This window comes from Trachemys scripta, chromosome 10 (assembly GCF_013100865.1).
Source record: "Trachemys scripta elegans isolate TJP31775 chromosome 10, CAS_Tse_1.0, whole genome shotgun sequence".
NCBI classification, from domain to species: Eukaryota; Metazoa; Chordata; order Testudines; family Emydidae; genus Trachemys; species Trachemys scripta.
In genome coordinates this window covers 47,956,761-47,984,226 of record NC_048307.1, presented here as the reverse complement: position 1 = coordinate 47,984,226, position 27,466 = coordinate 47,956,761, and the positions used below count along the sequence as shown (strand labels likewise).

General features: G+C 47.1%; 1 protein-coding gene across 2 annotated transcripts; it reads right to left on the bottom strand.

Annotated features, from left to right (window-relative positions):
• Positions 1–18: 18 nt before the first annotated feature.
• Positions 19–13,327, bottom strand: LOC117884540 (mucin-5AC-like). Of its 2 annotated transcripts, XM_034784997.1 has the most exons (11): positions 10,071–10,148; positions 9,460–9,617; positions 8,709–8,833; positions 8,173–8,231; positions 5,875–6,011; positions 5,664–5,788; positions 4,788–4,846; positions 4,136–4,290; positions 3,374–3,483; positions 2,549–2,671; positions 19–1,933 (listed from the first exon to the last, which is right to left on the bottom strand). In XM_034784997.1, the coding sequence occupies exons 1-11, from the start codon at positions 10,118–10,120 to the stop codon at positions 1,883–1,885; spliced, it is 1,152 nt and encodes a 383-aa protein (XP_034640888.1). In that variant the 5' UTR covers positions 10,121–10,148; the 3' UTR covers positions 19–1,882. The 2 variants fall into 2 exon arrangements, with proteins under 2 accessions (XP_034640888.1, XP_034640887.1); XM_034784996.1 differs by lacking the exons at positions 19–1,933; positions 2,549–2,671; positions 3,374–3,483; positions 4,136–4,290 and adding an exon at positions 10,852–13,327 and having other exon boundaries at positions 4,577–4,846; positions 10,071–10,129.
• Positions 13,328–27,466: the final 14,139 nt, after the last annotated feature.

Genomic DNA, 27,466 nt, shown 5'->3' with positions numbered 1-27,466 from the left:
AGTTTATTCTTAGACCATTTATTCAGAATCACACACAGTACACACATTCTCTGAAATAATTGCCACAAATATGAGATATGCATATAAAAAAAGAAGCACAAGTTAAACCAGTTTGCTGTGAGGGGGGGGGAAAAATCCTGCTGGTGGCAGAGAAAGCTATGTCAGCAGCAGGCACTTTGAAATAGGAGTGGACTGTCACCCTACTACATTCAGCCTCATATGGTTTGCTTCTCTTCCCTTTCCTCCCCCTCCCCCGGCCTGGAGACTGAGGACTACAATAGGAGTCAGTTTCTAAGGCAGATTCTTCTGTATAATTATGTTTAGCCAAGTAGTTTCCTCAGAAGAAAGGACAGGCTTGCTGAGAGTTTGAAATGCAAGTAGTCCATGATGCAGAAGTAACTGCACCATTACCCAGGTAGTCAAGTGGTTTCTCTGAAGAGCACAAGAGGAGATTGCTTTAAGAGTGGAAGCATTCCAAGTACTGGACTATCACCCCTCTTGATCTAGGTCACCAGTCTGAAGTTCTCCACTTCCTCAGAACATGCTTGTTGGCTTCTGTGACCCTAGTTTGACAGGGGACATTTCTCAGATAGTTGGAAGTGCCTATCATTCAAGGACAGCTAAGGAGACATGGCCTTCTAGTGAGTCAAGCTGATACTATTTCCACATCCCAGGGATACTGCCACCAAATAAGCTAACTAGGGCAGGAGTCCACCTGGCAGGTGAAAGCAAGTCTGGGCTGGATCTTCTGTATTTGCTCAGACCTACAAGATGGAAGAGTTACTCTTCCAGAGAAAAGTCATGGGTGGCTCTTAAAGGGACGAGTGTCCTCTGGCTAAAAGGGGAGCCTGGAAAGCCTACCCAAGTGAGGGCTCCTAGCAGCTTCCAGAGGGCTTGCCTAAGCAGGAAGTGACAGACCAAGGAGGGAGGTCTGCGCCCCACAGCAAAGCTTCTAGGAAATGGAGATGGGAAACCTTATCTTAGCTCATTTAAGGAGCTGTTTGAGAGGCAGTTGCCTAGAGACTGCACTAGTACCGCTACAAGAGAATCTGGGAGTGAGATGGTCTGACATCCTCCCTGCTCAGAGAGCTCAGCTAGTTTAAGCAGTCACAAGACTGCCCTTGGTTCAGAGTTACAGAAACCAGGTATCTTGAGCCTCCTAATCACAGCAACCATCAGAAGACAAGGTTTTGGCACTGTAGCTACAGACTCAGTAGCAAGCCAAGATACAAGTAGGAGAGTTTAAAACATAACTTAAAACATTAAGTCAAAGGCATGCTTACAATAAAATTTCCCTATCTCACAGGGGGATTTCTGCTTAAGTCAGGGAGAGCTGGGGCATTATTCATACCGAATACCTAATCAGAACTCTTGCTAGGTCAAGAGGCCCTTCATCTAGGAGTTATTTTGGGTTGATAGAAGTCTGTCTCATGTTCCCTTGGAAGGAGCAGCTAGTTCTCAAGAAGAGGAGAGTGGTGCACAATTTAAGCATCACTGAGGGATCAGGCCTTTGTTTTATTACAGCACTGATGTTCTTCAAGGAGGGAGGTGGTGTCACTTCTTCCACCAAGAAGTTAACCAGGATGCACCTGGTGCTGCCACCTCCCTCTAGAATGTGGAAAAATGAACCCAGTTGTGGCTACTTTTGTAGTTCTATAGTGTAGATGGAGTTTATTCAGGGTGCAGACAAGGAATTCTCAGCTGTATGAAATGACAAAGTTTGCACCATCCAAGGGATTTCAGAATCATTTACATTTGGAATGCTGACACCCCCCCCACACACACACCCCCCCCACCAGAGAGAGTGCTTGGAACCTTCCTGTTTCTACAGCAGGTTGGAAATTTAGGCCCTTGAGCCAGGAAGAACTTGTATGGTGCATCTTCACTCTCTGGCAGAGTATTTTGTAGGTGTGTATGAATGTCTGCCATCATCCTGCAGTTCAAAAGAAGAGAGAGTTTAAGTCACACCCCTAGAGATCTACCTGTGCCCCAGATAGCATCCTCTTCTCCTGCCCCCAAGAGACTTTCCTTTGGGACCCTGTACTCAGTGACCTTTTGCTACAGAGGGACAACTCCATTATCCTAGAGAAAGGCATATATGGAGAAGTCTAACATTGCATTATGTGGAAGGAGTTAGCACACAATGCTAGAAAACTGCTCCTTGCCTGGAGTAGGAATATGCTCTCAGCTTGGAAGGAAGGATCACCACATCTTAATATTGGAAAGGTATGAAGCTATGGGGATTTGGTAGTAGTCTCTTCAGTGGGAAAAGGAAGATTCAGATAATAGTTGTAGGAGTGAAGGTATTAACAGATCTGCAAAGCTGCACTCTGAGACATGGTAGGAAAGCTCTGAAGAGCAGTGGACTTTGGAAAGCCCAGTAAGAAGCAACACTGTGGCATCCCTAGACCTGTTACCTTCCTTGTTTGTGCCACTTTATTATTGCTACCAGGCTCTAGAATACTAGTCTGTGCTCACCTTAGACATGGAATTTAAGTAAGGAAACATGCCCCCCCCCCCCACCCCCAATCCCTGGATTGTTACTTGCCTCTTCAATGGTAGAGCGGAATCCTTGGTTATCCAGTTCAAATGTTTGTGTCCCTGCTTCATGGTCTCTCCCACCCTGAATTATAGCCTTGTCGTGCCAGCCAAATAGCCCTGAATTCAGGTACTAGTCAGAAGAAAAAAATTACACCATAAGTGCAAGAAGAGATTGGTGTTAACAGGCTAGTGAGATGCATTACCAGTGACTAGGAAATGCCTGACAGCTGCTCTGAATATAGTGCTCTAAACCACATGCACCCTTGTGTAGGCTAGCCCACATAATGGCTCAGTGGACCAGGCTACGGGACAAGCCTGTTTGGGTGTACAACTTTTGTACAAGAGGCAAAAGTTACCACCTAGAAATGGAGCAATCTGTGGTATATGTTAACTCTGCTTTACTGCTAAATTAGCTTCTACATCTGAAGATAGCTTTCAAATAGGGAATGAGGCTATCCAGGAGACTAAAGTTAAGTTGACCGGTACACATTTTACACAAGTGTTTCCACTTGTATTGCTCAAGAGCAAGTTACAGCCATCTGCTTGTGCCTCAGGGTTGTTCAAGATGTAGTATTACCATCATGGGCCACTTAGAAGATGGTCTCTCTAGAAATTCTCACTACTGTTCAAGCCAATTTGTGGGATTGCCATCCCTTTGCATTCCAAGGAGTTTTGGGGTTAATACCCCATGTCTGTTGGTAGATCCCTGGTTACAGGAGCATTCACCCACAAGTGAATGGAGAGGGTGGGAAAAAAAAGCCACTGTACAGAAAGTTCAGATATCATGCCTTCTGCCAGAGGCTATGCTTACTAAGTATTACTGCCACCTTACCAGCAGAGCCACAATGGGAATGGCAATTATAACAAGGCCACACATGACAATAATTGCCACAGCATATCCAGGGAAACTTGGATACACAAAGGGAGGTTCCAGTTGATCATCTAGAGTCAAGAGAGATTGTTAGTTCTACAGCAACTATGCAATGCCCTGTCAAAGAAAGTCAGATTCTTTTTTAGTAGCACCTCTTCCCTCCCCCCCCTTGCAATCTAGTAATCACCACAGCCTTTTTAGCAAAGCTATTTGAATGTAGCCCTTATAAGGGCAGTTTCTAGACTGGTCTCTGAGCTACAGACCCTCCCCCAGTCTCCTGCCTTCTACCAGGAGCTCAGTCTAGTACTCTTTCCTCTCCATGAAAAGGAGTCTCAACTGGTTCATTAGGCCAGTAGTTCTTTGGAGCCAATCCCTGTGGGCTGTTTGAAGCAGTGGTGTGGCCAGCTGACATAGCCAACAATTTAGAGTTCCACCTTATGCAGGGTGCTTGAGCCTCCATTGGCAACAGGAAGCGTGACCAGCTCTAGTTTTGAGTGGCAGGGGAAGAAATAATTGCTGCTTCCCCCCAGGTAAAACAGTAGTACAGTACAATCCACATGGGGTTGTGGTTCTGCTCCTGAAGTTTAGTGCTTTGGAGCTGAGAGTTTCAGACTGGAGGTCTGTTCTACAGCTATGTTAGAACAGCTAGATAAGACTTTAGAACTTGACCAACACCCCACCGAAGACATCTAGTATTTCAGCTAGATCCCCAAGCAGTCATACCTGCCACTGTGAAAGAATATGGGTCCACCTGAAAGCCTGACCCAGCCAACACATCATGTGGACCAACTGAAAGAACAAGAGTCTGCAGAACATCTGCACTGGCTGGGGCAGGATGCTGGAATACCACATTGCCATGACAGATCAGGGAGCCACTTCTGTGGAGAGAGCAATAGATTCCAGTGAGGCACAGTAGCAGTCACCCAGAGGGCCACAGGCTGTCTGGACATGAAAGCCAGACCCATGGCTTTTAACCCAGGGCTGCATCCTAGAATCATTCAGTCTTAGACACCCAATTGTCACAGGCTCTAGGTAGCATGGGAATTAAGATCCACTGCTTCTTATGGAGAACTGTTACCTTCTAGCCAGAGTCTCACTGAAGTTGGTGGGAACTTAGTAGGTAGAAGAGGGAGGCATGCTTTTTGGATCCAGAAACACAATTACTGTAGGGTGGGAGTCTCAATAATGGATGTAGAAACAGGCGCCACAAATAAATGCTTTAGTCAGCCACTTTCAGCTGGCATCTTCCCAGTCACTACCTTAGTAGGGTATATCCTATACAGATAGACTTCTGGGGCACCAGGGGGATCAATGTATCTTGTAGGAGGCAGACAAGAGGCCTTCCAGCCTACACAGAAGTAGAGTGTTTACTCACAGGAGGTCTCGAATTACCACTTGCAGGAGGCCTTGGTATTTCTTCAGGGCATGCATCAGCTGGAAGAGTGGATCAGAGTTAGACTGATTTAGTTCCCCTTCCACAGGCATTTTGTCCCATTGTGAAGCCTCTGCCAACAAGATACTCAGAACATCTGTCTCCAGCTCAACCCCATTCAGACCACTCTTAAGCCTGGATCTGACTCCAGCTGAGGAAAGAGTTGCTTCACCCACCAGTTAGAGTTGTGGGAGCTCCAGCAAGGACATACATGTCTGGAGTAACTCAGATGCCTTAAGTCCAGGTCAATCTTCTAGGTTGAGCCTGGAATTCTAAATCCTCACCTACAGAACACCACATTAGGAAGCTTTGAAGCTCAGACACTATAAAGTCTGATTAAGCATAGCATGCTCCAGTAGTGTAGTCTTAAGAAGCAGCCATGTAGCTGACCTTGTGTTTAATTGCAACTCCCCTTCCCTACCACAACCCTCCAGCTGAAGCTTTTGTGATAGAATTTTACAAAGTTGTTTGATTTTTGTGATCATTTAAGTGAGCAACAAGAAAGAGCAGACTGTCCTCCTCAAGAGTCTAGTTTCACTAGAGAAACTTGGATGATTACTAGTGTTTCCAGAAGCTTGGGGCACCCATTATGATAAAACACTAGCTATTTTATTCCAAGTTAAGAGTGCTCCATCTGCTAGGAGAAGGAGTCGTCCAAGGCCTATATTTAGGATTAGTCTGAAGCTTTGAAGTAATGCTTTCTAGATTCCTCCTTTCTGCCCTAAAGATCTCAAGAGGGATTCTATAGGGTCTCCTCTCCATCCCCAGAAGCCTCTCAGATTACACTGGGGTCACTGGCTGGAAACTGGGTATGCCTACCACATCAGCAAGGTCCCTGGTGAGGTTCTGGTGTTCCACAGAAGAGTGATCCAACAGTTTCTCATTGACTGCCCTGTTGTTGATCAGGAAGGAAATGGGGAAAACCTGCAAGCTAAGCCTTGAATCTGGAATTGGAAGAGAGCAGAGCTAGATAAATGTTTAGTGGCCTCTACCAGACAAGTGAAACAGCACCAGAGAGAAGGATACTGACCATCCACAGAGAGAGATGTCAAGTCTACAGAGTAGTTAACAAGACCCCTCAGTGCTTGCAGAACCTGGTGGACATCAGCATGGGCATGTGTGTCAATGTAGGCTTCACCATTGATTTCCAGGTCACCTTTGATATCCCTAAAGGAGAAGAGAGTTTTAGCAGGGCACAAAGGTAAGAGCCAGCAAGGGTTTGGAGGCTTGACAGCACACTTGCTGCCACATTTCAGTTGGTTACTAGAACAGTACTGCAGCCACCCAGAAGAGTCACTAATTTCTATGAAGTCACAATAGAGCCCCGCAGCAGGACTGCGATCCCACAGGACCTGCTGCCCTAATAGCAGGAGCTCATAAAGTGTACTTTTTCCACCCAATCCCTTGAACAACAAAACCCCCGCACATACAGACTGGGGTAATTTGCAGGAAAAAACACTAAATCTCTTGTCAGCTTACCAAGACTAGCTGATCTTGGAAATGGCTAAATTTTGTTTGTGAGAGTTAAGTATTTTACATGGTTTAAGCAAGGTTTTATTCTTTTAGTGATAAAAATTGTCTGAATTCCATGTGTATATTAATGGACTTTTAGTAGCATGGGGGAGGTAATCTGGGGAGTGGGATTACACACACACACACACACACACACACAAAAGAGCCCTGCATGGGACTATTTCACAGCAGTTGCATCTAAGACTAGATGATTAATACACGCCCCTACTCATCCTTTAATTGGCTTTTGTATGGAGGGATTTTTATTGCAATAGAACCAGAAGCTATTGACTAAGTTGGAGCCAGTGCTAGAACTAGAATGAGTCCAGTGTCCAATATGCTGCTTCAGGCATTTGAGATGTCTTTCATCACAGGAGGTTGCATTGTGACACATGAGGCAGTTCTCACAGGATGCACCTTTCCCTGAGTACTGTTAGCATCACAGCATGGAGACCTTTGCTTTCTACCTGTTTGTTTCAATTCAGAGAGGGATAGCTCAGTGGTTTGATCATTGGCCTGCTAAATCCAGGACTGTCAGTTCAATCCTTGAGGGGGCCATTTAGGGATCTGGGGTTAAAAAAAAAAAAAAAAAAAAAAAAAATCTGTCTAGGGGATTGGTCCTGCTTTGAGCAGAGGGTTGGACTAGATGACCTCCTGAGGTCCCTTCCAACCCTGATATTCTATGATTTTATGACTCCCACTATCCTGAAGGTTCAGTGTTCTATGTATGGAACACAATTAAATTGTATGTAGTGATTCTTGCCTCCACTTTGCTGCTTCCATTCCTTTCACCCTCTCCTGCATCAAGAAGGCATTTAGCTCACAAACAGTGGCAACAGGAGCAAGTCATTGAGCTCCCAGGATTGCCTCTTCCTTAGGGAAGGAGTATTTGGCAGAGATAATACTAGTGACATCTTGTGGATATCAGAGTAGCAGCCATGTTAGTCTGTATCCACAAAAAGAACAGGAGTACTTGTGGCACCTTAGCCCACTAATAAATTTGTTAGTCTCTACTCTCTCCCCTTGTAAGTATTCTCACACTTACTATCAAAGTGTCTGTACTGGGCTAGCTTGATTATCACTTCAAAAAGTTCTCACTTAATTGGCCTCTCAGAGTTGGTAAGAACTCCCACCTGTTCATGCTCTGAGTGTGTGTGTGTGTGTGTGTGTGTGTGTATACACACACACCTCTCTCTCCTCAATATATGTTCTACTCTATATGCATCCAAAGAAGTGGGCAGTAGCCCATGAAACTTTATGCTCTAATAAATTTGTTAGTCTCTAAGGTGCCACAAGTACTCCTGTTCATCTTATGGGTAGCTAGATGTATTGCAAGCTCTCTATATGCCCTACGATTCAGGGAGTCTCACGCCTGCTCTCCTGTGATCAGGAGTGCCGCCAGCTTTTCTGCCACCCTAGGCGGCAGAAGGTCCCGCCCTGAAATGCTGCCCCCTACAGAGGTGGCAGAAGGTCCTGCTGCCAAAATACCACAGCAGTTGCTGCTCCCCAAATTGTAGTGCCCTAGGCAACCTAGGCGGTCGCCTAATGGGTTGTGCCAGCCCTGCCTGTGGTCAATGGTAGTTGGAAGCTGCTGAATGATTATTAGGTTCACCCCAGAAGAGGGTCTCCCCCCCTCACCCCACCCCCACCCACCACCAGTGCCCTAAAGCAGTCTAGCGAAGGCTATTTGGCTCCTTTGCACTTAATGTGGGGGAGCTCTGGGCAGTACTAGGCTAAGTGGCTGCTTCTGGATGTTTTGCTTCCAAGTAAGGTCTAGAGCTCTGAAAGGAACCATCACCTCTTGAGTTTTCCATACCTGAGTCTGACAAAGGAGAAGTTCCTCACTTTGTACAGGGCCCCCAGAGACTGAACCACCTACAGAGAAGAAAGGGGACAATTTGTTTCCCAGCTTCTCCAGCCTCCCCAACCCATCTTCTGAAGCAACTATTCAGCAGGAACCTTATACCTAATTCAGTTACTTAGGCTGCTGTTTCTATCCCCTAAATATCTGTTCTTGTCTCTTGCAGTCCTTGATATGTAATTGAGCTGCTGTTTCCTTTCACCCCAGTGGAACTAGATTGGAGTTCTGGTGGTCTGTTTACTATCTACAGCCATCTGGTTCTTATTTGTGTGGCACTGTCTTCACTAGCCTCTACTTGCAGGGCTCTAAGACCTCTGCTAGAGTTAGTGAGTCACTCAGCCTTGCAAGATTGTCAAGCATTATCCCCACTTTGCAGATATCAAGAGCCCACATTCCCATGCCTTAACCAGGAGGTTATCATTCTTCCCTTACAGGAGATAAAGGGAGACACTGGTCCATTGTCATATGATTCAACATATGAGTTACCATACCATATTGTTTAGTCGGTCCAGAGGGCCCTGGCTACCCACACCACCGAATGCTGCAATCGAGCCAAGTCTCAGAGCAGTGAATGAGACCAACAGCTTTTCTGGTTCTAGATTCTCAAGGCTGAAACCTAGAGAAGAGGGAGGCAGAAGAGCAGTAACATTCCCTAGACAGGACACCAGGCCATTACTCTGACACCCTCTCCCTTGTCTGTCCAATGCTGGAGAGCTGATGTTCAAGCAGTACACAGGCATTGGGCCTGAAGCCCAAACTAGAAGACCCACTGTTTTAATTTGTGGGGAGGTAAAGTTTTGGCCAGAGGGGGAGAGTGCATGGGGTACCAACAAGTCTGAGGTGGCAGGAGACATGCGCCATCTCAGGGATGGAGAACCCACAGGAAGGGCATGCTACTCTGATATTTTCCTTGAAGCAAAATGCAGCATGCTGTGAAAGCATCCCTATCACTGTTACAGCAGCAAATGCAGTTTACTCATGACACTGGATGGTTATAAAGAAACATGGTACAGTAGTCTCCAAATAGGTGGCTTATGCCTAATTGAGAGACAACACCCCTTCCCATCAATGTGGAGATTGCAGAAGCTACCTCCGGGAGGCACATGCCACGTGGCTTGGTTATTGAAGGGCAGGCTCGACTGTTCCTGCAGCCATCTGGGAATGGGGAGGAGTGGTAGTGGGAGCTCTACCCTGATGCTCTACCCTGGGCACTGTATTGTGTTACAATGACTAGGTGCTTACCATTTGACCTGACAGACTTGATATCTACTCTCCAGACAAAAAAGGTGTCCATTTTCCTTTCCACTTCTGTGACAACTGTACGGATGAGGTCAGAGTTTGTGGGAGCAGGGCCATCTCTCTGGAATAGAACCTCACTCTCAACAATGACGGAGCCGTTCCTGTGAGAGGCCAGGGAGACAACTAGATTAGAAGTGTTTAGTAGCATGATAGGATTGTATCAGGTATTGTGCAAACACAAGTCACGTCGCTTTAGAGAGGCTATTCCAAAGGAACACCAGCTTAAAGCTGGAACTTGGTATTCCCCAAGGCATTTGTCAGCCAATAGCCACCTACTGTCTGTTCTAGTAGACAGTTTCCATCACTGTGTACCCAACCTGTTTCTGTTGGGTGACTTGGTAAGTTATCCTATCCAGATGGGAAGGGAAGCAAGACAACCTGAAGTACTTTATCTATAGTGTTACTCCCCACCTGAGGCTTACCCTCTTCCCTGCATAGCTTACAGATACAAGCTGCACTGGAATCTATGCACAGCATGTTTAAAAGCCTAGTATTTCTCAGAGAAAGGTGTTGCCTTCCTCAGAGGCCTGGTGTGTGTTGTGTAAGATACTCACAGAAACTGGAGAATGTTTGCTTTGAGAAAGTTCTTATAGCTGGATAACATCTTGTTTAGCTGAAAACAAGAAAAGCCACTGGTTAAGGACACAGATTTTCACAACAGCTACTTCACTATGAATAGCAAGGGCTTACTGGAAGTGTGTTTGGACTTGTAGGAACCTGGACTCTTTTGCACAGAGCCAGGAAGTGAAGTCAACGACACTAGTCGTTCTTGGACTGGGAAGTGAAGCAGAGGTTCAAATGAGACTAATAGAGAAGCACAGAGTCTGGCGGGGGAGAGTGGGGGGTTGTGGAAGTGTAGAGTCCATGTGGGTCTGAAGGATTAGTAGGAAATGCCATGCATAGAAGAATTTGCCTTACTACAGTCCAAGTATTGTGTTCCAAGCATTAGAGCTACCTTCCTCTCATCATAAGAGGAGTGGATCATTTGGGAGGACAAAGCCCCTTGCTTACAGACGGCTTGTCTGCATCTGGGTAGTGTTTATCATGACTAAAGCCAAACTTGTGGCTGTTCAATGGTAGAAGTATGTGCACTGGATACTCATTAAAGATGCCAGTCCAATATGGCTGGGTATTAGTTCACCACCACCTCAGGAATCCGACTTAGGATCCTTATGGGCTAGATAGACCTTTCCTCAAGGGAGGAGTCTTCATAGCCAACATGAGCTGAAAACAAGTAGCTACTCAGTTGCAGCCTGGCAACCAGAGAAGCCAAGTTCAGCTCTAGTACCTGACGGACTTCTCTAAATTCCAAACACTTTCAGGAGTTCTACTTACAGTTAACGTCACTTCCTTCTCTAGCTTCTTGTAATCATCAGAAGACTTGTTCTTCAGGAGTTCTGTGTAAGCGATTCTAATGAGACAGAACTGCAGAGGTAGGATATGCACAGGCAACTGCAGTGAAGGTGATGTAGGTCTACGTGCAGACTCAGTCTTTCCCTCTGGGGAGAAGCTCAGTGTTGGAACCTTCGATTCAGGCAGAATCGGCTTTGAAGTGATACCAGTTTTAATTGTAGCCACCTGCCTGGCAGTCACTGCAGCTGTGGTTAAGTTCTTTTTTGCAGCCATTGTCCTAATTAATACACTAAGGTCTGTTTTAGCTGTTGAAAGGTGTTGGGAGATTAGCAGCAAGTGGGTGGATAAGGTTGGAGGTATAAGCAATGGTGATACAGTGGTTTTGTTCCAAGGCAGCAGCCTAGTTGGCTTTGGTACAGTAGGAAGCTGCAGGCCTGCTGTGGTTGAAGTTCTGGCACTAGTCAGCAGGGCAGTGGTCTTTATTGTGGGTGAAATGCTGGGGGTACTACGAAGGGAAGTCATCACACTAGGTTTGGCTTCAGTGAGGGACTGGAAAATGGGAGCTTTGGGCCCAGAAGACTGTGTAAGGTTTATACTAGCAAGTAGTGTAGTTGTACTTTGTGCTGGAGGTGATGGCAATGGAGCAGCTGTTCTGTTTTTGACTGGTGTAGCCTTGGACACAGCTATGCTTGTGGAGGTCAACCCAACAGCAGGTGCCATAGCAGTGATTGGAGACTCAGAGGCCAACCCACTGAAGTTTGCAGCCTTTGTAGACACACTTGGGATTTTGTGCTCTCCCAGAGTTGCTGATATGGGCTTCCATTTGGATGATGCAGCTGTAGTGGAGGCTACTGGGACACGTGCTGCTGTTATAGGCACTGGAGTATGTTCAATTCCAATAGGGGTTGAGCCAGCAAGCAATGCTAGCCCTGTTCTGTTTAGGTACCAGGGAGTGGAATGGGTGACATTTGCATCTGTCTCCATTATGACACTTGTATCACTACTTGTTTTAGTGGGCAACATAGGGAAGGTCTTATTCTGTGGAGAAGTGTGCACCTTTGGCCTTGGCTGGATGTCTGTCCCACTAGGCAGAGATGTGGTTGAGTGGGATAAGACTGAGTCAGCTGGGGTGGACAGCCTTCTTCTCATTCCTGGTCTACGGAGTGAATAATGCTTACGTGCTGGTTGAGCTTGTGGCCTTGTTGAACTTGAACTGGACAGCAGCTCTGTAGTAGGAGCATCACTTGAAGCTCTGAGTGGGAGGTCTGAGGTACCAGTAGGCGTTTTAGCCACTACTTCAGCAGTTGCTGGCATCTGCTCTTTATCAAGGAACTTCACTGTTTTAGTGAATTCCCTGTAGAGGGTGGCACTAGTGATGTTTGCAGCTGTACTGGCTCCTGAGACACTAGGGGATGTCTCAGGGCAGCAAGCAGAAATACTGGACTGAGTTCTAGGGCCTTTGCTAATAGGCAGCATATGGGATAGAGAATAGGCTGCAGTGTCTTCGTGCAGGAAGCCTGCAATACTCTTCACACTAGTCAGGACTGTGGAGTAGGTCAAAGCCTGACTGGTACCAGCAACTGGAGTGTCTGGCTTGGAGGAGACACCTCTCATCGATTCCCGAGAGGGAGAAACTATTGTTAGATTGGCAGGAGCATGTGTAATAGCAAGGCTAGGAGAACCTTTTTGTTCCACAGCTGTATTAAGGTCAGTAGACACCCAGGTTGGACAACTAGTGGAATCAGAGCCAGCACATGCCATTTCAGTAGTGTGCTCTTTCAGTCTATGACCCAGCTGTCCCATTGGCAGGATTCTCTCTGTAGAGGAAGTGCTGGCAGTCTCTGCATCAAGTTTGAGATGATCAAGGGGATGTGTGGCTAAGGAAAGGCCAACTCTAGCTGCAATTGAAGGGGGACCCTCTGTAACACCTCCAGTCAGCTGAATCATATCACTGACTGCAGCATCAGTGAAAGTGTTAGCGCTAGTTACTAGACTATGAGGGACTCCAGGGAGAATGGAGTGTTCTGAAGAGGCCTCAGGAGAGGTCTCTTCCAGCACCAGAGAGCTTGGTGTCTCAAGATCAGCTGGAATGTCCGATAATCCTGATAAACTAGTAGTTAGAACTAGTGGCTGACCCAGCCCAGCAGTGGCTGGCTTGAGAACTGAGGGTATGAGAGCCCTGGTTCCTCTGTGTTCTGACAGAGGACTAGGGAGATCTTTCCCTACACCACTCTGTGAAGGAAACCCAGATGAAACTTCTACTGAACTTGAATGCACCACACTAGCAAGAGTTCCCTTTAATGGTGAGGCTGGCGAACCAGATGGGGGATGTGATTGTGCAGTAGTCCCAACATGTACAGGTAGTGTTGGCCAACCAGTTGACTCTCTAACAGTGGGTGTGGCAGCCATCAGTACAGCTGCAGTAAGCTGCTCCTCAGTCTCTACCCCTTCAGTGGGGCCTGCTAAGGTGTCTGGGACAGTAGGGGGCCCAGGAGATGGATGCTCTGTGAAGTAGCTCAGGTCACTCACATGCAATGGTGCAGAAGCAGAGGTGCTGGCCATTGGTTTGGCAGAGGGCAGTCTTGCCATAGATACTGGGGCTGGGAGCAGGTTAGTGGATTGTGACATGCTAACAGGAAGAGCACTCAATGTGAATTTAGTCACATCAGATAGTTCAGAGGGATTGTGTTCCTGGTTGGGCACGGTTACACTGGGGGATGTGTCCAATAAACTGTCTCCTGAAGGAAGGGATGGTGTTAGAGACCCTGGCAGTGTCCCAGGGACAGTACCAAGCCACACTGGCTCCACAGTTTCATGAGCAGCCACACCACTTGATATGGGGGAAGAACCTGGCCACCTACTGGCCATCAGTTCTGCAGGGCCAACATTAGTTGCTTCCAGAGATGTGGACTGTGGGAAGTTGGTCCTCATGGTTAAGTTATTCTGTGTGGGAACATCAGCTGGGCTGGCTGGCATGGTAGGACTTGTGGTCAGTGACATTAAATAGGAAGGTTCCTGGCTAGCCCTATAGGTCTGAAGTGCAGAGTTCAGGAATTTAGGCAAGACACTAGTGGCCCTCTGATCTAGGCTAGTGCTAGGAGCCATTAGTGTGGCAAAGTGGGTCATTTTATACAGCCCCCATGCCTCACTAGTGAGACTGTCTGCAGCAGCTTGTTGCATCAAGCTGGAGTTTGGCCTTAACTGAGCAACTTTTAGGGGCTGTGCAGATGCCTTTGGAGCAGAGTGCAATGGATCATACTGCAAGAAGTCCACATCTGTCAGAAGTGATGGTGCTTGGGACAGAGTACCAGGTACTGTTGCAGGATAATTAGAGTCCATTGTACCAACTTCCATTGCTTTGGATGCATGTGGGGAGACCATCAGGTCCTCCTTAGAGGCGGTCTGTAGCCCCTTAGGGGAACGCATAGAAGAGAAGCCTGTAATTTTAGCTAGCGCATCAAGAGCCAGAGAAGTGTCAATGCCATTCTTCTCTTTCTTGGCAGCTCCTGATTTATAATGCAGGCTCCCTTTTCCATCAAGCTTGAATGCAAATGCAGAGATCTGGCTTAAGTCACTCCCTTTGGCTTCTGGGAGGCTTAGTTGGTCTGTGGTGCCTACAGAGTCTGCCTGTAAGCTTCTAGCATGTTTTTCCCCAGCAGCATGCAAGCCAGTTTGCCCTTTTACAATGTGGTTCAGTAAGTAGTTGTTGGATTTCATCAAGATGCCACCAGTAGCATTCTGGGATAGCAATAAGTCAGGCTGCAAGGGTGAAGATGTATGCACAGTGCCAAGAGGGTTCTGACAAGGAGTAGCTGAAGACCTTTCATTACATGCAATGGTGCAAGCAAGGAAGCAGGTGACTGTAGCCAATATGATTTGCCATCTATGCCCTTTGGCAACAGTCACTAAGGCAGTGGCAGGGCATGGGGTTACTCTCATGGTGCTTTTTTGCCTTCTTAGGGAAGCCATTGTTGTTTCTTGCCCTGAAGACTTATCCATATGTGGTGGTCCTGCTCCATGATTTATCATGGGCAATCTCATCATGGCAGCTCAGCTGTGAAGAATTAGATACAGTAGTTGCTTTAGTCTGCAGTCCTCCCTAATTAAGGTAGCAGCTACTTTGATAGTTCATAGCCTCATGCCCCCAAGGGATCCACTAGCCCAACTGCAAATGGAAGACTAAACTAATACCTGTAATAACCGGTGCAATGCTGACTCCAGAGATTGAGCCATTGAGTTCCTTGCCATTTATAAGTCAAGCTATGCAATGAGTTTTCCATTGCTACCCTTTCCCTAAAAAAAAAAACCCTCTGTCTTTTCCAACTAGGATTTTAAACCAGGACCTTCCTATGCTCGTTTCAAACCAACATTCCTCAAATTAATCTCAGCTAGAGATTGTTTAACATTGGGGGTGGGGGAAAACCACATCATTGGATAGATGCTGTTTTAGCCTAGTGCTTGTTTTCTTTTAACTGGTCAGTTCTGACAGTGATCAAGAAAGAGCCAGAGCCCCATGGTCTCCTACCACACACTTATTGCAGCAGCAATTGTCTTTTGTGGAGTATTAACATAGCTAGCTCTTAAATAGGAGAGTTACTGTTTTAAATGGGTTCCCTCAACTACTTAAAGCATTGTTTAGATGGGACCTCAGAAGATACAACAGTGCAGACTACAAGTACTGGACTAGATTAAAAACCCCAAGGAGTGGAGAGATGCCTTCTTTTTCCAGCCCTCCATTACTCCAGATCACCTATTACACATGGAGCTCTGCTCTGGAGAGGATGCAAGAGGAAGGAAGGGTCACCCAAAAAACCTCCACAAACCAACAAACCACCACACACAAACACACACTACCCCACCACATGCATTCCTCCAACCCCCTTGTTACAGAAACTAGGAAGAATGGACATGTTATTCTTATGGTACCTGACACCAAGGAGAGGGATGTGGGACAGTTTGCCAAGGATATCACTGCACCCGAGCTGGCAGATCAGAACTTGTCAGCTACAGCTAATATGTAGGCTTGGTAGGGAAGTCAAACCTAGGAGTCATGAAGAAAAGTCTATACCAAGTAGCCACTTTAAGAGCTTTAGCAGCTTCTACCCACATTCCAATGGTGCAACCATCACCAGGTAAACACTCTGCAGTGTCACTAGAGGGGCTGAGGAAGGAAGGGTGGGTGCCTATTCCAAATCCTGAGGCAGAACCCAGATTAGAGATCCTTTTAGCCTACCTCTACACTAGCACCTCCCAGCTCACCTACTTGTACAAGCTACTCACCCACAGGGGTCAGGCCAATTAGTACTTGACATGGCTAAGCTGTGGTGCTACTGCCCATTCTACCACAGCCACACATACTTGCATACACCACTGCTATGCACAAACTGGGATACACACCTGTAGTTTATTGTAGACACATAGCTTTAATATGCTAAGCACCCACCAGCCCCTAGGTCTACAGCAGGAACTGCACTTATATACCCATAACAACTCAGGCTAAGCATTTGTCTTGGAGGTTTGTGAAGGGAGTCTAATGCAGAAGCAGAAGTATGCCTTGTAATCACAGCAAGGCTAGACCTGAAGCAGCATCTACAGATAGATGAAGACATTCTAGGCAAGTTAATGCTACACTTGCTTTGGGGGCAAACTGAGATGAAGCTTTAATAGTTAATTAGCAAGCACTGGTGAGTCAGAACCATCCCTAGTTACAGCCATAGGCAACTTATGATCACACAATAGGGGAGCACTCTAGATATGAACACTAGGCATTCTAGGTTAGAGTTAACTAGTGGACCAGTATGAGGATGCCTACACTTGGTTTGCCATGCACAGTCCTAAGCAAAATAAGGCTGCCCCCTCCAAAGCCAGGGTGGGCTAGTACATGCAAGGGCCACCAGAAGAGGCATACACAGAAGGGAAAGATAAGCTGTAAGGACTCCAAATACCTAGCTGCTTGTTCTCAATGAGAACTGCTGTAGAAAACAGCTCTGAGTAGGATTTTAGCTTGCTTTTTCCAGGAGAGCTTTTATGGCTTCTTCCCCCACCACTTTCCATATACATGCTCAGTGCACGAGTAGCAAGCAGTGCATGAACACAGACCCAGGGAAAAAAGTCAAGACTAGAGGTTTGTCAACAAATTCTCACTCCTCTATAAGTAGATCTGGACACCCCTAACCTTCTTATCCCAGATCTCCTCAACAAGCCTCCTACATATAGCCAATTAGTTATACTAGTATTGTCTTAAACAGCTAGCCTGACACAGGCATTTACTAGATACCTTATAGAGGGAAAGCATGGGGGAAACCATTAGCAATTGTTCCCATAGGGCTCAGGAATCATCATACTGTGAAATGAGCACCCCAGAAGGCCAATCAAGCCCTGCAAGTCACTCCAGGCTGACATTAAAACTCCCCCTCTTAAGGAGCTAATTGCACTTTTAAGAAAGTGCATATAGCCAGACACCCACAGCAGAACCCAAAAAACTTCATTGCAAGAAGGCAATGATACTTTCAGAGTGAGAGCCATAATCTAAGCAACTATTCCCCCCAATCCCCTTAACCAAGGGCACTGATTTTCAACAAGCCCCTACCTAGTCTTACCTTAGAGCTACTGACCCGTCACCCACACACAGAGGAAGGGTACAAAGCAGCAGACCACAGGCCTGCTCTTTTATTTCATTAGCATGGGGGATGGGACTGCAAGGCAGGAAGTACCCACTGAGTCCCAGATGGCCAGGTTCCTCATTAACCCACTTTGCACCTCTCCATGTGAAACCTCTCCCCACCAGAACGGGAGGGAGGAGGAATGCAAGTTTTCCTGTGATGCTTTGGCTACAGGAATTGGGAAATGCAGGTCAGCCTTTGCTGGTTCTGAATGTGTGTGTGTGTTACGTTCCTCCAGCCCATTGACATCAAAACACAACACATGCACCTCAAAATGCCACGTTTGTCTGGACAGGCCCTCTATATGTCACTGCTGTGAAGTATGGGTAGGAGGGAAACACCAGCTGGCCTCTCTAACTACAAAAGGGAGGCTGGAGTTTGAAGGCAGCAACATACCGCTGCTTCCTCACTATTTATTGCTTGAAGAGCTGTAAAGTAAAGATAGAATTGGGAACACAATTCAGTGCTGCCTGGAACAGAGAAATAAGTCTAGTGTGGGATTAAAAGAGCTAAGCTAAAGGAAGCTGGTTGTATGGCTCAGGGGACTGGTACTAGCTCTTACAGTTTTGCATTAGTAGGTAACAAGTGTGTGCCCAGAGTAGGTCAGTTATGAGACCAAGGTGTATTCCTGTCAGTGTTTGAAAGATTAGCAGGATGTTGTTAGAATGAAAGAACTTTTGCAGCAACAGGGTGAAAATTTCATTAAGACATCAGATTAAACTCAGGATGGTTAACAGCTGTTCAGAAGCTCATGTGAAATGGGTCTGGCTCCGACTGGACAGGTGACCAACTGCCCTTCTAACCGACTCCATTCTTGGCAATTTTAGCAGGAGAACCCAGGACCGAATGGCCAGTGAGTTACCCACTCAACCCTAGAGATGGTTGCTCCAAAGGTTACGGTAGATTGGTGGGGGAAGTTTGTGTGACAGGTGCCCTCTTGGCCAACACACCAGGGGTTGAACCTGGGACCTGCAGAGCTAAAAAAACAAAACAAAACAAAAAGCACAAGCTACTACAGCCAACACTCTCCACCCTCCAGATATAGCAGACTCAGCCTCTGTGGAGTACTACAGAGGGGGACTTGTAATGAACACTTCCCAGTGGATTACATTTGCACTGCTCCCATCTGTCCTGGAGCTAAAGAGAGGTTTTTGGTCTCCAGGAGTATCAAGCTGGCACACTTCTTGAGAATTTGCATTCATATTTCCCCACAGGGGATTGTTTTAGCACACTCCAAGCCAGCTCTGGCGGTTTGCCTGGCCAACTGACTTGACTGTTCAATGAGCCCATGGAACAGCTCTTCTATTGGCCATGATACCCTTTAAGGGAGCATCTAGGTAGACAACTATAAGATCTGGAGAGCAAGGACCTACAGTTACCCCAACTCCTCTTGTCTGTTTCCCTTGCTAAGCTATACCATTAACAAATATATTTTCAGTACTTTACAGCAAATCACAGGTCAGTTTCCTAAATGGCTGAGTATACAAGCTACTAGCGAAAGCATAAACCAGTGCGATCAGCATCCTGCTCCTAGCTGACCCCAAATTTCTGGTATCACCCTGAATAAGTCACTCAATCTGTATGAGGGGTGAATAACAACGCAGGGGGGTTGTGAGGCCCAATTCATTGTTTGCTAAACACATTTGAGATCAATGGCACTATAGCTATGCAAGGCGTTATTATAAGCCCCACTTCTTTCTAGGTGTCTATGTTGCATGAAATTTGAAATAAAAGTGGATTTGTTTCTTTCCTGACTGGTGGGCATCACTGGGCCTTAGAATGACGCTGCTGCATACTCACAATGTCAAAGCTCAATGTTGGAAACTGTAACCTGAATTATATTGCTTTGGCAAACAGAAACATTAATTTGCTGGTTAACCATTAATGTGATCTTTATATATTACATGTATCGGGGGTAGCCGTGTTAGTCTGTATCTACAAAAACAACAAGGAGTCTGGTGGCACCTTAAAGACTAACAGATATATTACATGGTAATGCTGTTCTGCTGATTATGTCATTATTAAAGCAGGTGTGGAGGGTCGGGGACTCTAAATAGCCTCACTTTCTGGTTATGAGGCATGACAGCCTCAGTGGGCCAACACACTTGCTACTCATAGCTTCTTTTAAATCTCCTAGCCAGTTCTGTATCACTGTTAAGTCTATTGATGGCCCTGCCTCAGATGGGGTACAGGAGGCATGAGGCGATATGGTTTGCTTTGCAGCTCACTCTGGGAGGATAAACAGCCAGAATAAAAATCACTGCTTTTCAATTTATCAGACTTTCCTGGGTTCCTACCATAACCCCACCAGCTACAAAAAATGCAACAGTCAAAACTTTGGGACTGACATCCACAGGGTGAAGACAGTGAACTCCTCAATGCAGAGGGATTAAAATTCCATCACTCAAATAAAGGTTGTGTTGGGTACTAGGAAGTCTCTGCTGGCCAACTACCCCATTAATATAGTGGATTCATGGTTAAAATCACACAGATGGATCTGGATAGAGTCAGCTCCATACACCTCAGGCCTAGGCCCATCTCCTCTTTCTCTGCCATCTCAGGTTTTAATGGCTGTTTTCCGCTGTCATAAAGAAATGCTGGTTGAAATATTTCACTCAGTGTAATTAGCTGACAGTCGTCCAGCGACATCAGGCCTTTTGCTGAGGAAAGGAGCAGTGGATGGGATGGATTAAATGTCTTTATGGTGAGAGAGAAGCAGTCTCAGGCAAGCAGCCATGTTGCATCCAGCCTCCTCCCCCTGTGCTGGCTCCTGCTGCTGTTAACAGCCTCTCCCCCTGCTGGGGGACACCATGAGCCCTGCAACTGGTGTTTCACACTCAGATTACACTGCTCTACAGCCAAAATGCTTCTGAAATAAATGTAGTCAAACTTTACTAATTCTGGGTCACTGAGAATGAAAATGATGCTTAAAATTGTTGATTGGCTCTAGTTTTCAAGATATGCTATTGGGTCAGTATATACGACCCTTGACTTGGGAATGGCGGAGGATAAGTGAGTTATAAAGGGAAGGGATCTCAATTTAAACCAGAAATGACTAAAATACATCTTTGACTGGATCTATGAATAAATCTATGACTGGGTTTGGACAGTACTTGTTTTTTAGGCAAAACAATGAATGATGCAATCTGAAGCAGGTATTGCGTCATACATTATATGAATTGCATCATGTTATTCCTAGAAGTCATGGATGATGCAATCATAACGAAGCTTACATCACTCTGCTGAACAAATTGCCCTATATCAGCTCTAGAAATCATACAATGTCGTGCTCTCTTATTTGTCAGTGTTTGATTTTGCAAAGGGACACATTTCTGTTTAGCCAAAGTGAGCAGAGATGCATCATACTTGTGTGAACAGTGCAGAAAACTTCTGCTATGTTTGTGGTGAAGTGACTTTTGCATCACAAAAGCGCAGTATAACCACTATGGTTAAGAAAGCCTATCACCTTTATTTTGGCTGCAAAATTGGAGATCAGGACAAGAGGTGGGCCCCACACATATGCTGCAACACTTGTGCAACAAATCTTCGCCAGTGGTTGAACAGGAAAAGGAAATCTATGCCTTTTGCAGTGCCAATGATTTGGAGAGAGCCAACAGATCATACCAGCAATTGTTACTTCTGCATGGTGCCTCCAGTTGGGAAAGGTGTGTCAAAGAAGAAAAAGTGGACTGTGCATTATCCAAACATTCCCTCAGCTATACGCCCAGTACCCCCCGGAGAAGGACTGCCGGTTCCTGATGCACCAGAATCATTCTCACTTGAGTCAGACGAGGAAGAGGATGAAACTTCTGGTCCTGAACCATGAATGTCACAGGACCCACATTTTCTCCCATCCTCCTCCTCTGAACCACACCTCATAACACAAGGTGAACTGAATGACCTTGTCAGGGATTTGGAACTACCCAAGAGTAAGGCAGAGCTGTTGGGCTCCAGACTACAGCAGTGGAATCTCCTGGCAGGTGATGTTAGGGTTTCCATGTTCTGTGACCATAAAAAGGATCTTGTCCCATTCTTCTTCATGGAAGGTGATCTTGTAGCCTGCAACAACATCAATGGTGTGATGGCAGCCCTCAACATTGTTCACGATCCAGATGAGTGGAGACTGTTCATTGATTCATCGAAGACGAGTCTTAAAACTGTTTTACTGCATAATGGCAATGTTTTGCCATCAATTCCAGTTGGTCATGCAGTCCATATGAAGGAAACCTATGACAACATGAAACAACTTTTGAGGTGCATAAACTATGACCAACATCAGTGACAGCTTTGTGGCGATTTGAAGGTTGTTGCTCTCTTGCTTGGTCTGCAGACTGGATACACAAAGTACTGCTGTTTTCTCTGTGAATGGGATACTCGTGCAAGAGATTCCCACTACATCAAGAAAGATTGGCCACTCCGACAGTCATTGGAGCCTGGGAGGAAAAGTGTTCAGCATCCACCACTTGTTGAATCAAGGAAGATTTTGTTACCATCCTTACACATGAAGCTGGGTCTGATGAAGAACTTTGTCAAGGCCATTGACAAAACACAAGCAGCTTTCAAGTACCTCTGTGGAAAATTTCCAAGGTTAAGTGAAGCTAAGATAAAGGAAGGTGTCTTTGTTGGTCCTCAGATTCGTGAACTTCTTCGAGATGATGCATTTGACCATGCACTGCGTGGCAAGGAAAAGACGGCATGGAAAGCCTTCCAGTTAGTGGCAATAAATTTTCTCGGAAACAACAAGGCAGACAACTACAGGTTGTTGGTGGAAAACCTCCTCAAGGCATACAAAAACCTTGGTTGCAACATGTCACTAAAGATACATTTTTTGCACTCTCATCTAGATTTTTTTCCACCGAACTGCGGAGCAGTGAGCGACGAGCACGGCGAGCGATTTCACCAGGACATTGCAACAATAGAGAAACGCTATCAGGGCAAATGGAGCCCATCAATGCTTGCAGACTATTGCTGGACAGTGACAAGAGATGCTCCATTTAATGAATACAAGAGACAAGCCAAGAAGCACCAAGTAGACACTGAATAGGACTAAACTATGTACATAATAGTTTTTTGCCTTTTGTTTCATAATAAATTTTATTTATATAACCCTTTTGCTGATTTTTAAAGTGTTACATAAACAGGACAGGTGAAATATTATCATATAAAGCAACCATAAACATATGAAAAGACCTAGGTTTACAATTTATGATTAAAACTCTACTATCTTCACAATATACATAGACATAAAATGTAAAAACTTAAATATCTTAAAACAACTGGTTGGCTACTGTTTCTAATTGTCATATTTGAATTCAGCACATCAAAATACATAATAAATAGCACATTTTATCTCTGAAGCAGACGACTTCTCAAAAATTGTAGACCAGCGTTACAGGAGGCCAGGGTTCCTACCCTGATTTGTGAGGCGTTAGTCAACAACAACAAACTCTGCTGTTTTAATCTCAGCACCCTCCCAGCATTAAAGGTGGGCCTTTCAAAAGAAGTTTGGCATCTAAATTCCCAGGGGTTAGGTGCCTAACTTGTTAGGTGCTGCTGCAAATCCAACCCTAACAGTCAAATTGTCTGGCTGGTTGTCAAGCTAAGCTGCCTGCAGCCCGGAGTTCTCTGTCCTTGGCAGGCACAGGGCCGCGGCTCCTCTTGAAGCTCCTCTTGAAGCCGGAGAGGAGCCGCGGCCCCGCGCCTGCCAGGGACAGAGAGCACCGGCGCCCGCAGCCCTGGAGCTCTCTGTCCCGGGCAGGCACTGGGCTGCAGCTCCTCTTGAAGCTGGAGAGGAGCCGCGGCACCACACCTGCCCGGGACAGAGAGCACCGGCGCCCACAGCCCGGGGGCTCCCTGTCCCCGGCAAGCGCGGGGCCGCGGCTCCTCTTGAAGCCGGAGAGAAGCCGTGGCCCCACGCCTGCCGGGGACAGAGAACAACAGGGCTGCGGGTGCCGGTGCTCACTGTCCCTGGCAGGTGCGGGGCCGCAGCTTCTCTCCCCTGCTGGGCACTAGGCACTAGGGGCACTAGGCGGCGCACATCAATGCACCGCCTTGGGGACCACTGATGGGCTTGAAACCCCGCTATACTGTGACCTTGCAGTTAGCGCGATGTAATTTTTTGGACCCCAAACATCGCGGTATAGCAGGGTTTCACTGTACCTGATTTTCCACCACCGCCCTTCACCATAATTGCACCCTATACATCTCGGCCTGGGCTCCAGCAGGGAAGCATAGAGAGCAGAGGGGGAAAGGCAGCCAATACAACCCCTGTAGCAGCACCTGAGGGCCCAGAGAAAACAGTTGCATGGGATGCCCTGCTACCTGCCTGCAGCTCTGCTAGATGGCCTGTAAAACAGCTGGGAAGCAAGCTGATGTGATGGAGCTGCCCAATCTGTGAGCGCCATGTGAAACACCAAGCCCTTGGCAGCTCTGCTTTAGCTCCAACAGCAGGGGTTTGAAGCGGAAGGTCCTGAGGGATGTTCCCCATGCTATGGTTTAGCTAGGGTGCATATGTGCAACAGCTAGGGCTTTGATACAGTGCTTCTACACACAGCTGTGTTGGTTTCACCTGGAGGGGAAGCAAAGCATCCTCATGGTGGGGGACAGAGAAATAACCAAAGTCCAAAGGCCAGGTTCTGGGTCAGGCAGAGTGGATTCATGCATGCCTGTACGCTTCTGGCTTGAAGACTGTGCCTGTCTAGGTCAGGGGAATGTGTTCTGGGCATGTTCCTTCCTAAGCTCTTTCCATGCTCAAAATATTTTTTGTCTCTCTCTCTTTGTGGCAAACCTTCAACCTCAAAAGACCCGTCTGCTAGGAAACAATGATGCTTTCAATTGAAGCCAGGTGCGAGATGCATGCGCATGCATGGGGTCACAGGCAGAAAATGTTGCCATAAAGATTGTGGTCAAAATGATTGGTAGTCTCCATTTAAGAAAGGCCCAAGACTGGACTAGCAGGGAGCACTACAGGTCAGGGCTGAGGTGCAGCAGCAAAGATGTGTAGATCAGATCTGAAACAGCACAGGGCTGCCATTCATCAATAAGCAGAAGTGTACATGGGACTCATGCGTGCAACAACAAAGGTGATGGAAGAGATGCTTACGTGTCAGCCACCTTCTTGGCCAAGACAGTGTGCATAAATACCGCTAACAGCTACAACAAGGTTCCAGAGCCAGGAGCTACAACAACTCATACCCTCTGCAGACCAGACCAGAGGCGGACTTCTACCACACGCTGACCGGGGGGTTATATTGCATGGACTGGTGGCCAGGACATGGACAGTGTGAGTGCCACTGAAAATCAGCTCGTGTGCCGAAGGTGGCTCACGTGCCATCGGGTGCCTACCTCTGGTCTAACTGTTTGTGTAGACCAGTGTTTTTCAACTTTTTTTTTCATTTGTGGACCCCTAAAAAATGTCAAATGGAGGTATGGACCCCTTTGGAAATCTTAGTCATAGTCTAAGGTTGAAAACCACTGTTCTATGTTAATGCCAACCTTTTGTGGACCCCGTAGACATCGGCCACAGACCACAGATTTAGACCAGGGGTTCTCAACCTTTTTCTCTCTGAGGCCCCTCTCGACATGCTATAAAAACTCCAGGGCCCAGCGGGGGGTGAGGGTGGGGTGGAAGGAGGGCCTCGGGACTACATAGGTGTAGTTTAACTTCTATTTTGGGGGGGCAGGATCCAGCGGGGCTTGAGCCACCTCCACATGGCGGGGTCCAGGGAGGGAGTGCCACCTCCACCCCCTGACTCACCTCAGCAGGCCACCCAGCCTGACTGGGTTGTGGGGGGGGGGGGCATGCAACCAAAAATTATAACTCAAAGACTCAAAGGTGGGGGGGGCTTAGTTCAAAAAGTTTTAAAACAGCTTAGTGTATGGGGTGGGGGGTAGCTGGGGCTGTGTGCACACAGGGGATGGCTGTGGGTGCAGGGAAGGGGTGGCTAGAGGCTGTGGGCAGGCAGGGGGTAGCTCATGGTGCAGGGTGCGGTCCCTGTTCCCAGAGGGGTCTGCCAGCCACGGAGCTGGGTCTCCCATGCAGGGAGCTCTTACCTGCTGCCTCTGCAGGAGCAAAGGGGACTGGGAGCTGAGGAGCAGCTTGAACCCGGGAGACCAGCAGGAGAGGAGGGAACGCAGCCGCTGCCTGCTCCATGGCACCAGCCAGAGCAGCAGCTGCCCCGCACTGCCTGGCTCCAGCTTCCCACCTCATCTGGCCAGGGGCGGGGCGAGGAGATGGGCGGGGAGGGAGGTGTGGAACTGCCCCTGGGACTGCCATGCTATTGCGCTGCAATTTATTTTTGGGTGGGGGGCGGGAGGGGGCAGGCAATACCTTCCATGTCCCCAACTCTGCCCACGGGCTCAGGGCTTCTGCCCCACAGAGAGCACCGGGCTCGGGGCTCCGGGATTCAGCCCCACATCTCCTGGCTTCAGCCTCGCAGGAGGCGCTGAGGTTTGGGCCTTCAGCCGCGGGGCCCCATGGACCCATTGAAAGGGCTTGCAGACCCCCAGGGGGCCGTGGACCCCCGGTTGAGAATTGCTAATGTAGACAAGCCCTTAAATGATCCTCTGCAATGAGTATCAGAGGAGAGAGGATGTTGTCTGACTCCAAATGAAACAGAGCTAGGGCATCTGAAATAAGGGTTTGCCTTCACCTTCTGCCTTAGGAAGAAATGGCATAAGCTAGCCATAGATTTGAACCATCAACATGGAGATAGACAAGCAGTTCATACTGATTTGACTTACCCCTAAAAGCTGCTTGGTCTTCCCTGTTCAACAAATCTCTCTCTTGTGTATCTGTCACTAAGACACAGACATGACTGAATGGTGGGACTGGGACAAAAATTGTTTTGTTCTCTCCCTGTGGCATCCAATGGTGTTGCATTAGAGGTCAGCCTTGCTTGGGTCAATGTCACTCCCATAGAAAACAGGTAGAATGAAAGAAACTGTCCTTTCAAATTCTGCAAGGCTTGTGGAAGGCATGAGTACGTGACCAGGGCCCTCCATTTGAGTTCTTGTTCTAAAAGACTGCAGTTCCCCCTGGAGCAATTTATGGTTTCCTTCCAAATTTCAGTAGTCAGCCATCAGGCAGCATGTAATACAAAGGAGAATGGTTGAAATGATGTAGTGCTGAAATGGGAAAGGAGGCGATGAAATGTTTTTGGAGCGTCTGAGGCGTTCTGGATGAAAGAGTATTATCAAAGCTGGGTGTGAATCACTGAGCTTATTTTAGATCAACCCTTTCCCTGCATTCAGGGTTACTGCAGTCTGAAATAGATACTTTGGAAAAGATGAACCTGGACCAGTGTATGTTGCTGCCATACAAGGCATTGAAGCCAATGCCAAGTGGAAAAGGATGGTATCCCACCGTGGATTGACTCCTCACTGGAAGCCACAGAGACCCCAATTGAGTTTGATGTCTTTTTCTTGGTGGTGTTCAGACAGATGGGCATGCATACTAACCACTATCTGCGTAGGAGCAGCAGGAGTAAAGTCCCAAGTTGTCATCTACCTCACATGGTATCCTGCTGAGCTTTTATCTTACAATATACAGAGCACGGCCAGCAGGGGGCTTGATGCAAAATGTCTTGACGCCACTTCTTTCTCCATTGACTGATTTAATCCAGTTTAATCCACCCCATCCACTGCATCGTTCAACAGCTAATGGCCCAGTTCTTTAAAATACTGTCAGCCAAATACCCCGAGTGAAATATTTCAACCATAAGTTCTTTCTAGGGTTACCATACGTCCTCTTTTTCCCGGACATGTCCGGCTTTTCGGCAGTCAAACCCCCGTCCGGGGGGAATTGCCAAAAAGCGGAACATGTCCGGGAAAATGGCGGCTCTGTTTAAGAGCCCGGCTGCCTGAACGCTACCGGCTTCGGGCAGCCCCGTGCCTGGAGACCCTGCGCCGCCGGAGCCCGGGAGGGGAAGTGCCCG